We start from the raw sequence: 11,859 nt of genomic DNA, 5'->3' as shown, positions 1-11,859 counted from the left end.
TGCAGCGTGGCGGCAGGTGCGCCAGCCGACACGTGGCGCCTGCCGCCACAGACGCCGGCGGCAGCACCTGCTGCCACGGGCGCAGGCGGCAGCCTAGGCTTAACAGGTTTTGCCGTCCGCGAGTCAGCTGCAACGGGACGGACCGGAGCGGTGAGCCATGCCGCCACACAGCAAGGCGACAGATATTGAGGCTGCGCGCACCGCGACAAGCTAGATGGGCCCTGCCGCCACGGCCCGAGGCGGCATCCGTTGCGTGGCAGCGGCGCCCTGTGCGCGGTGGTCATGCCACTTTGTTTAATCGACGCCACTAGCGCAAGCGCAGGGCAGAGATACCGTCGGGCTGGGCTATTTTTTTTTCTTTTTTGACGAACTGGGCTATTGTTCAGTGTAGCCGCGTACGCACGGCGGATTGACTCGAGTCATACAAACGGCCGGCCGAAAGAAAATAGCTCTATCCATTTACCCAAGTGCTAGTTTCTCCAAGTTGGTATATCCATTTACCGCAAGGCGGGCCGGAAGAAAATAGCTCTATCCATTTACCGCAGGGACTAGCTACAGTATGCAGTGGCTGCCGCCTTTGGCAGTGGCGGCGTGGCCCACCTGGTCTGTCTCGGCGCCCGCGCAGCAGCAGTAGCTGCAGCCTTGCTGCGTGGCGGTCCGTTCCGTTGGAATTGACGCGAGAAAACCGGTTAAGCCCGGGCTGCCGCCTGTGCTCGTGGCGGCAGGGGCTGCCGCCGGCGTCTGTGGCGGCAGGCGCCACGTGTTGGCTGGCGCACCTGCCGCCACGCTGCAGGTGGTCTTTTTTGTCAATGTGTTTCAGAGGTAGTCTTTTTTGACAATTCAACTTGGTAGGTGGTCCTTTTGGACAAAAAAATCCACCTGAAATGCCGCGGACATCGCTGGTGGAGCGTTGTGCCAGGTGCCCAGGACCAGACCAGCTCCCATATTGAACACGACTTGAAGGCATCCCAGACATCCAGACCAGGCTAAATTACACAACTCACTAACATACAAGTCACTGGCACGAATCTGGTGATAGCGTGCAGAGACGGACACGGCAGCGTCATGTTCAATCTACCAATCCCCCGAGGTTTCCCCTCTTGATTTCGTCCGTTTATCTTATCTACAACAGCACGAGGTTTCCCATGCTAAGCATCGACAGGAGTAGATGTTAGTAACATTTTCACACAAACAAGCGCTGGAGCACTGCACTGGATCGTCGGGTGATTGACAAAAACCGAATCAAATCAAGGACGATCAGTTTGAGAGCAGGAGGTTGCCGAGCGCGAGGCCGACGCACACCGCCAGCGCGACCCACCACGCGGCGGCCACCGGGTGCCGGGCGGCCCCCGCGCCATCCTCCTCGTCGGGCTCCGTGCCGGCGGCTCCTCCTCCTCCTCCTCCTGCCCTGAGCGCGGAGTTCTCGGCCTCCAGCATCATCACCCACCGGCGGTGCGCCGAGAGCGCCACGGAGTCCCGCACGAGCAGCGCCGCGAGGCCTCCGCTGCTGGCGGCCGCGGCGGCCAGCTTCTCCTCCGCCTCCCGCGCCCGCGACTGCGACAGGCGCAGCGCCTGCAGCAGGACGTCCTTGCCGCCGCCGCCGCCCTTCTCGTCGGTCCCGCCCGCGCTCTCCAGCCTTTCCCTGCGCGAAACGAGGCGGGGCCGCTCAGTGTGAGCAACGCAAATTCGTCGAGGCGAGCGCGCCTTACCTCTGCGGGTGCAGGGCCGGGAACGGGCCGAAGAGCTTGGAGGGAGGGGGCAGGTCGCAGTTGAGGAGCAGATCGGCGCACGGCGGCCGTCCCCGGCGGCGCCTCTGGTGCTGGTCGGCGGCGGCGGGCGCGGCCATCAGCAGCATCCCCTCCACGACTGAAGCGCCCTGGTCTGGTGAGGAGCGCGGGGTTTGGTGGAGGTGGATCGGGGGGAGCGGTTGCTTGAGGAGGCTTTCGCTGGGAAGAAAACCGCGGGCGCACGCACGGAGGAAGAGGAACCAGTTTTGCGTGAGGCTCGGCTTCGCTCGCGTGGCGTGTCCAAGTGCCGAGACGAGGAGTGACGGACGTCGTCGTCACGATGCTTCCGAAACCTGGCGCGGCTCACGCAGCCTCGTCTCGACGGTCTCTGCGTCTTATACTCCAATAGTAGTATAATAATATAAGTAAAGTAAAGAATTTCCAAAAAAAAAGGTGAATTTCCAAAAAAAAGGTAAGTAAAGTAAAGTATATATGGCGCTTTGCAACTTGGAGGGACGGACTCGGCGTTTCCGGCATAGATTATCTGCCGAGTGCGCGACACACGACATGAGTGAGCACGGACAGAATCGCGGTGGCAAGTTGCCATCGACAAATGGCGCATGAACGCGACCGACGAATCTCCGCCGGGACGGTCGGGTTAAGCAAGCGATTGGGCGGAGACTTTGTTCGAAACGCATCCAATATGTGCCAAAAATTATGAATCCTTTTTTTTGAATCAAACACGATCAGGTGCTAGGCTCGTATAAAAAGTTTTGACAAAAAATGATTCTTATTGAGTTTGGTGCAAAAAAGGACAAGTTTATGACGATAATAGCGTGTACAGTATATAGTGTTTTTCTCCGACTCTTCGACTCAGGATGCAACGAAAGTCATTCTCTAATAAAACATTTTATACAAGTACAATACTTGTTCATATTTGATTCCAAAAAAGATTTGAAAAATTTTGAACTTTTTTTGAATAATTTTTTTTTTGCATATAGGGTGCGCTCGCACCCGAGATCACCGATGTATTTTCTCACCTCACATCTTGTAGTCTACGTACATGCTGCCATAAGGGGGAAAAATACTCTTCAATTGACACAGATAGGCTTGCTAAAAAATTATTTAATCAACATGCAGGAGGGGAGGGAGGGGAGGCAATGGCAACCGTGAAAGAACCACCCCGCCTATACGAGAAGGAATGTGTGTAGCCGCCTATCCTCCAACAACCTCGCCTCGTAAATCCACATGTTTGTCGATCATTGTTTCTGACGCCACTGCAAGGGAAGGTTTCTTGTTGAACTCCCGGTATTGACGGTTACAATGATGGTTGCACATGATATCATCGGAATGAGAGTACCCACAGGAGCCATGAACTGGGGATATCGTATAGATAATTAGAGATCAGAGGTCAAAGTGGAGGTCGGTTTGCCCAAAAAACTACCAGTGCCGCAATAGAAACTCATCTATGAATCAGCCGGAACGACTCCCGCGGAAGGAGTTGCATCCAACCCTCCTCCATGTATAGAGAATTAGAGATCAAAGATTAGACTGGAGGTCGTCTTACCAAGAAAAGCTACCATTGTCGCAGTAGGAGCTCATTTATGAATCAACTCGGACGGCACTCGTGGAAAGAGCTACATCTAACATATGTCACTTTGAGTGCACCTACTCCGAGGGAGTGAGTGAGCCACCACAAGAGTTGAGAAAGGAAGTTGATAGGTCTTGTGAGGTCATTTTTAACTCTAACGAATTAAACTCTACCTCTATGTGTGTTCTCATTTGGTGCTAAGTTTCATATATGATGATGCCTCGATCCTCGATGACTTCGTCTCTCCTTTGGACAAGACGATGGCTATGCTGGAACATGATGCACCCTCACATGGTTCCATCACAATGAAGATTACCACGAGTTGATCTTTACCACCTCACCTATACCACATGAGTGGAATGAAAAGGGTAACATAGGTGAAGGTGATACTCATGTCCCGCTAGTGGACATTAATTGTTTGCATATGATGATCTCCCAAATGCCATGCTTCATGCTAGTTCGATTACCTCATGTGATGAATTGCCCATTTATGATGAGTTTGATGATTCTCATGTGGAGTCTATTAGTTGTGATGCTATGTTTCATACTATTTCTTGTGATAATTCTCTCGGTCACATCATATTTGATAATCCGCTTGACTTGTTATGTGATATGCATGAGATCAACCATATCACACCTTTGCAGTCTCACCGTAGTAACTATGCATATGCTATTAAAATAAACCTAATTTGCACATCTGGCATAGATGACAAGCCCATGGTCATTGTCATTTGTTTTTCTTGTGATGATACTGACATGCTTCCTTTTCAATATTTGTGCAATTCATCTCATATGCCATGCCATGACCACCTAGCTTCCGACATGCATTGTTTGTCATGTTATCAAATTTCTCCATATGATGCTTCTGCTATTGCTAATGAGGAGACCCTCATAGTTTCCTCATTCATGTTAGGAGATTTTGATCCACCCCATCTATTGCATGATCCCAATAATTATGTGCACAATATGCTTCCCATGAATAACAATGCTATTGTTGTGTCATATACTTGCATGCTCAATTTATGTCCCCATCGTTTTATGAATAACAACTCTTCTTTCATGATGGATGACATCTCTCTATCGTACCTCAAATTTCTTTGAGCATTGTTTATCTTGTGCTAACTCACATGTGCACATACACATCATGATGAATGATGTGTACATTTACCACGCACACATTATTTTTGTTTGTGTCTTTCTTGTGTCGGTCCCCATACTTACTCGTCAACCTCGCAAGCGCAGGAGTTGATGAAACGAGCTCTAGAGAGCAATTAAGATATGCGCCACCATGGAGTACTTACCCTCCACCCACCCACTCTGCACAAGGACTTCACACATTTCTTCTGCATGGCCCTCACATGGTTATGGGTTATTGTCCATTATATATCCTTTACCCGTATTACCATGTTCACTTTGCATGATATGCTCATTCCTATGCTTTTAGCATGCACTTATGACCCATGATTTGCATTTCACATGATCTTTGATTCTAGCACTTGTATGTGTATTTACAAGCTTGGTGGAGATATTGCTTGTTATTGCCATGTTTGCTTTGTACCCCATGCCTACGATGACACTTTGATCTTGCTTTGTGTTCATACTTGTGACATGTCATGTGCATTGCCTATGCCTATTATTTGCTCACATGACATAATTACCATGATTTCCTTTAGTATATTACATCTTCGCACTACTAGTTTACACGACATGATTGCTATGCTTGTCTATGTTGCATCACCAATGATTCATACTTGCTCATTGCATGCGTTTGATGACAACAATTTCCATGCTTTGCAAATGATTGTTGTTAAATGTTGTGCAATTTCTCCATAGGCTGCCTCTCACATGGTTGCTTGCTATTTTCTATGTGTTGAGTGCAATAATGCTTTTAGTCTTGCTAATGAGATAGCCCCCATAGCTTTCTCCCATATGTTTTTGGAGTTTTTGACATAATTATGTGAAGCGTGCTTGTCTTCCTTCTTTGCGCCATATGCCTAGTGCCATGAACATAAATATTATTGCATCATATTATTCATGCACTTGTGCTTCTAATGGTTATGTGCAAGAGAAAAGAACCATCATGATGGATGATGTGTTTATCTATCATGCACATACGTTCTTTGCATGTGTAGGATCATTCAACTTCGTGTCAGCTTCCAATTCACGTGAGTTGACCATCGAGCTCTTGAGAGAGAGCCAAGCACACCTTCGACTGCTTCTACTTCGTACTTGCTTGTGCTTCGACATTGTGAAAGACACACAAGGACACACTTTCCAACTGACATCCTGCTTGAGCATGGATATTGTGGATCATACTTCATGTGTTGCTTGCACCATCACACATTGCACACATGTTAGAGATCTTTCTTCGACTTGTCATAGCCACTTTTCCATGCCTCATGACACTTATGCCTTGTGTGTTGCATTCTACTTGATCATTATTTCCCCCTATCATATGCTTGGTTGCAACATTGCCATCACTTCACACATGCCATGTCCCATTGATTGCTACATGCTTGACTTGATTGCCTTACACATGTTGAACAATTGCTCTTTCTACTGTGTTGAGTGCCACACTATCTTCACTATGCCCTATGGATATTATGCTTGAATTGTCTTTCACTTTGGATTGCCCCATGTATTTAGACATCTCATTTTCTTTGGTGTTGTAAATGATTCTTATGCATACCATCGACCATTTTGTCGAGCTTTTTTTGTGCATGCTTGCCATGATCTTGAGGTAGATGCGTGTTCTCTTGTCACACGTATTAACATATATATACCTCTCATTTGCATGCTTGTTTCCATAATACATTCCATTACGCTTGAGGGAGTCCTGGATTAGGGGGTATCCGGACAGCCGGACTATATACTTTGGCTGGACTGTTGGACCATGAAGATACAAGACTCAAGACTTCGTCCCGTGTCCGGATGGGACTCTCTTTTGCGTGGAAGACAAGCTTGGCGATCCGGATATTATATTTCCTTCTTTGTAACCGACTCTGTGTAAAACATAGCCCCCTCCGGTGTCTATATAAACTGGAGGGTTTGGTCCGTATAGGGACAATCACAACAATCATAATCATTATAGGCTAGCTTCTAGGGTTTAGCCTCTACGATCTCGTGGTAGATCAACTCTTGTAATACTCATATCATCAAGATCAATCAAGTAGGAAGTAGGGTTTTACCTCCATCGAGAGGGCCCGAACCTGGGTAAAACATTGTGTCCCTTGCCTCCTGTTACCATTAGCCTTAGACACACAGATCGGGACCCCCTACCCAAGATCCGCCGGTTTTGACACCGACATTGGTGATTTCATTGAGAATTCCTCTGTGTCGTCACTGCAAGGCCCAATGGCTCCTTCAATCATCAACAACACGGTTCAGGGTGAGACTTTTCTCCCCAGACAGATCTTCATGTTCGGCAGCTTCACACTGCGGGCCAATTTGCTCGGCCATCTGGAGCAGATCGACAGATATGCCCCTGGCCATCAGGTCAGGTTCGGAAACTTGAATTACACGACCGATGTCCACGGAGACTTGATCTTCGGCGGATTCAGGCCTACGCCAGGAACGCCGAACAGTCACGATGAGCACGGCTTAGACCTATTGTCGGGCAATACTCGGGATATCGCGCCTGCAGGAGCCCCGGACCTAAATCCGGGGCAGATTGCGTCGTCCGAGGACGGGTGGATGGACCCCGCCCCAGAGGCCGCACACTCATCGGCGGTAGAGCCGAACATGGACTTCATCCCCAAGGAAGCCTATGTCTCCGGACCCCTGGACTTGTGTCTGGCTGTAGGTCCCAGACCGCACGCCCCCAAGCCCGCCGATTTTGGCTGGGCTCCAGTAATGGAATTTGCCGCTGCGGATGTCTTCCAGCACTCGCCCTTTGGCGACATGCTGAACTCATTAAAGTCTCTCTCCTTGTCAGGAGACTCTTGGCCGAACTATGTCCGGCTCAAGGGGGAAGAAGGCGACGAAGAAATTCGTTGCCCACCCACCACCCACTTCATAGCCACTATCGACGACGTAATAGACATGCTTGACTTCGACTCTGCTGACACCGACAGTATGGATGTCAGCGCAGGAGATGATTCAGAACCACTCACGGGGCGCTGGACTGCCACCTCATCATATGATATATACATGGTGGATACGCCTAAGGAGGACGATGGTGAAAGAGCGGAGGATAAAACCCCCGGACAAAAGCCAAAGCGATGGCGCAGACGCCGCTCTATGTCCAATCATAGTAAAAATAGCGACAATAGCGCTAGAAAGATCGACACCCCAGTCAACCCCGAAGGCAACAACGACCATATGGACCCAGCAACGGAGCAGGATGAGCCAGGTCACGCCGAACACAGCCCGGAGCAGACGCCCGATCACAGTGATCTTGAGGGACGAACTCATCAAACTACCCCGGGACAGGAGCACAGCCCGGACGATGACGCATTCATCATCCTGGAAACACGCTTGGAATGAGATAACCTCCACAGAAGGCTTATGGCCACTGCGAGAAGTCTAAAGAAGCAGAAGCAAAATCTTAAAGCCGCACAGGAAACGCTCAATCGCAGATGGAATAAAGTACTAGACACTGAAGAAAAGTATGGCGACGATCGCCAAACAAAGAGCTATCCAAAGCGCAAGCTGCTACCAGAATTCGACGACGAGGCCGTTCCACCAAAAAACAATACGGCCAGTAGGCCGAACCAACCACTTCGTAACCGCAATAGAGCAGCTACTGACGCTGCACACGATTTACGTGAGCTCCTGGACAAAAAGGCCGGCGCGACCAGGTCCATCTATGGATCTAGAGGACGCGCCCCGGTGCGGGACTATGGTCATAAAAATGAGCAGACTGATCGGATACCAATTCAGAATCAGCATCGGACACAACAACAGCCGACGGCATGCCACAACACGTTCATATACAGAGGGGCTGCTAACCCTCTATGCTTCACCGAAGAAGTACTGGACCACAAATTTCCACAGGGTTTTAAACCTGTGAACATATAGGCATATGATGGAACGGCAGACCCCAGGATCTGGATTGAGGATTTTATCCTGCATATCCATATGGCTCGTGGGGACGACCTCCACGCCATCAAATATCTTCCCCTCAAGTTGAAAGGACCAGCTCGGCACTGGTTGAAAAGCCTCCCGGACAATTCAATCGGAAGTTGGGAGGAACTCGAGGATGCTTTCAGGGCCAATTTTCAAGGGACCTATGTCCGACCTCCGGACGCGGACGATCTAAGTCACATAATTCAACAGCCTGGAGATTCCTCACTAAGAAGAATCAAATTGTCAACTGTCCAGATGCCGAAGCCCTAGCGGCCTTCAAGCATAGTATCCGGGACGAGTGGCTCGCCATACACCTCAGCCAAGAAAAGCCGAGGACAATGGCAGCCCTAACAAGCCTTATGACCCGCTTTTGCGCGGGCGAAGACAGCTGGTTGGCCCACAGAAGCACCAACGACCCAAGTACATCCGAAATCAGGGACGGCAACGGGAAGCCATGGCGCAATGAAAACAAACATCGAAACAAGGAGGAAAGTCTGGACAACACAATGGTCAACGCCGGATTCAGGGGCTCTCGACCCGGTCAGCAAAAGAAGCCACTTAAAGGTAGCAAAGAAGGACCGTCCGGCCTGAACAAAGTCCTTGACAGACTGTGCCAAATCCATGGCACCCCCGAAAAACCTGCGAACCACACTCATAGAGAATGATGGGTCTTTAAGCAGGCCGGCAAATTAAACGCCGAACACAGGGGAGGGGAAACACCAAGTGAAGACGAGGATGAGCCTCGCCAGCCGAACACTGGGGGACAAAAAAAATTCCCACCAGAGGTAAAAACAGTAAACATGATCCACGCGACTCACATACACACAAGAAGGCGCGAACGCACGCTCAGAGACGCGTATGCTATAGAACTCGTGGCCCCCAAACTTAACCACTGGTTGGCCTGCCCGACCACCTTCGATCACAGGGACTACCCGACTAGTATGCGGCACGGAGGATCAACTGCCTTGGTGCTCGACCCAATAATCAACGGATACCATCTCACTAGGGTCCTCATGGACGGCGGTAGTAGTCTTAATCTAATATACCAAGACACTGTCCGCAGGATGGGGATAGACCCATCCAGAATCAGCCAAAGTAACACCACCTTTGAAGGGGTGATACCAGGCGTTGAAGCCCACTACAGGGGCTCCCTCGTACTAGAGGTAACATTTGGCTCCCCAGGCAACTCCCGAAGCGAAGAACTACTCTTCACCATCGCCCCCCTCCAAAGCGGTTATCAGGCATTGCTTGGGAGAACGACCTTCGCCCGCTTCAACGCAATGCCGCACTACGCCTACCTTAAACTCAAGATGCCCGATCCACGTGGCGTTATCACCATTAACAGAAACACAGAGCGTTCCTTATGCATGGAAGAGCACGTGACGGCTCCAGCAGTCGGACTCTAAGCGACCTCTAATACCAGAAAGCATGATTGGTCATTCAGACCACGGACACGGTTAGACGAGCCCGGCAGCCCAGATAAATCTGATCCGGGCGCCTCACATGTAATCCCATAGAGAACACCAAGGGCTATAAATTTTTAATAAAGCCCAACTCTCGGATTGACCTTATCAATAGGCCAATTTCTTACACCTTTACTATCCATTGGTGATAGCCAACTCTTCGCATGCTTACGTCATACTCTTCTACACGAGTTTTCCTCTTTTGCAGGCACCATCTGTGCGACACCCTCCCAGGACACGGCACAATAGAGACAAAGGCGCAGACGTGCAGCAGGGCCCTGCTCAAAGGTTTCTCTTCAGATTAAGCCCCTGTGTAAACCTTATTTATTGTCTCTTGTTGCTTACACATCCCATGGGCATTACACCCACAGAGGATACTGCCGTTATTGGCATTTTGCCATGACAGACTAATGCACGTACCTCGAAATACAGGGTTCATAATAAAGGGCGTTACTCAGCCCAGTATATGTTATAAAGTCCGAATACCTTCGAGAGTGTTCAGCATCGCGAGTTTGGCCTTATATGCATTAGCTCCGAATCATGTCTTGGGTCAAATGTTGGGTTTGCCTGGCTCCTGGGTTTGCTGCCTTATATTCCGTTCTTATCGGCTAAGGCGGCCAAAGGAGAACTACTACAATTGTGCCCTTGCTATTCCGGATGAGCACCTCAGTAGAGAAAGCCGAAAACTGACTGTCATGATGTAGCGAGAGACTGTTCAACCACTCAAAGACTTCTCGGAATCTTTAGGATTCCCCAGCATTAATGAAGGACCGTTTCTCGGTCATGTACACACGCCCATATTCGGATGCATGCAAAAGTACCAGGGGCTACATAGTAGCCCCACCGTCAAACTCCTATGGCTAAGTGAAAGTGTTAAAGCTATATAGTCCGGTTGCCTAGTTCGACGTGCGATCACCTCCTTAATGGACCAAGACGTTGGATCAAGTGTGATTACGCATATTTTCGTGAACACCCCCGCATTATATGTGTGGGGGTTGAAGCCAACGACTGCTAAATTTCAAAATTGCATATATACATAAAACGGCCGCACATGAGGCACAATAACACTTTCGGGTGAAAAGTATAAACATAGCCTCCATAAGTAAAATAACATTGTTTTTACAATGGAACGATTTGTTACTCGAACATGACATTCTCCGAGCACTGAGCCTCTATCAAGCGAGCACCTTCTACTACCTGATCCAAGTAGTGCTCGGCCGGATCTTGGCCTCCTGCCGGATTCTGGGTTGCAATGATGGTGGCCTTCATATCTGTCCAATATGCTTTAATGCGGGCAAGAGCCATCCGTGCACCCTCTATGCACACCGACCTCTTCATGGCATCAATCTGCGACACGGCACCAAGAAATTGTTGCACTAAACCAAAATAACTGTCCGGCTTAGGCCCCTTCGGCCACAGATGGTCTATTACAGACCACATTGCAAGACCGGACAACCTATGGAGCTCGGCCACAGCAGCCATCCTCTCACTCAACGGCAATATGCGCGTTGGAGCACTGAATTGCGACCAAAACAGCTTTTCCACTTCATTACCTTTTTGATCCTCGAAAAACTTGGCCGCATCAACCGTACTCTTCGCCAAATCCGCATACGCGTCTGTCGGACTCCAGCGACGATCCAGAGGAGCGTACTTCGGATCTAAAAACTTCATCCGCAACAAGTAGGGGTTTCCAGCCGCGATTTCTCCGGCCTGTCGAAGCTCCTCCCGCGCATCCCTAATTTTGGACTGCGTATCCTTGGCCGCATCAAGTGCCTTCTTCAGGTCATCCGAAATAGCCTTATTATCTTTTTCAAGAAGCTCATACCGGTCGGCAACATTTTTCAGCTCCACAGCCATCTCGGCTACTTTGTCTTCGCTTCGGCGATGAGCAGCCTGTTCGGCTCTCAACTCTTCGGCCGCCTTTAGGGCAACCACATCGCTAGCCTGGGCCTGTTCCTTGGCCAGGGCAAGTTCCACCCTCAGGGCTTCCACGGCAGCAGCTCCGTCTACA

General features: G+C 49.7%; 1 protein-coding gene across 1 annotated transcript; it reads right to left on the bottom strand.

The window, feature by feature from the left end:
• Window positions 1-946: 946 nt before the first annotated feature.
• Window positions 947-2,107, bottom strand: LOC123089293 (uncharacterized). The gene is made up of 2 exons (XM_044511008.1): window positions 1,710-2,107; window positions 947-1,642 (listed from the first exon to the last, which is right to left on the bottom strand). Exons 1-2 carry the CDS (start codon window positions 1,853-1,855, stop codon window positions 1,258-1,260), a joined length of 531 nt encoding a protein of 176 aa, XP_044366943.1. The 5' UTR covers window positions 1,856-2,107; the 3' UTR covers window positions 947-1,257.
• Window positions 2,108-11,859: the final 9,752 nt, after the last annotated feature.

The sequence above is a fragment of the Triticum aestivum genome, chromosome 4B (genome assembly GCF_018294505.1).
Source record: "Triticum aestivum cultivar Chinese Spring chromosome 4B, IWGSC CS RefSeq v2.1, whole genome shotgun sequence".
Taxonomy (NCBI): Eukaryota; Viridiplantae; Streptophyta; class Magnoliopsida; order Poales; family Poaceae; genus Triticum; species Triticum aestivum.
This window is presented reverse-complemented; position numbering and strand designations above follow the sequence as displayed.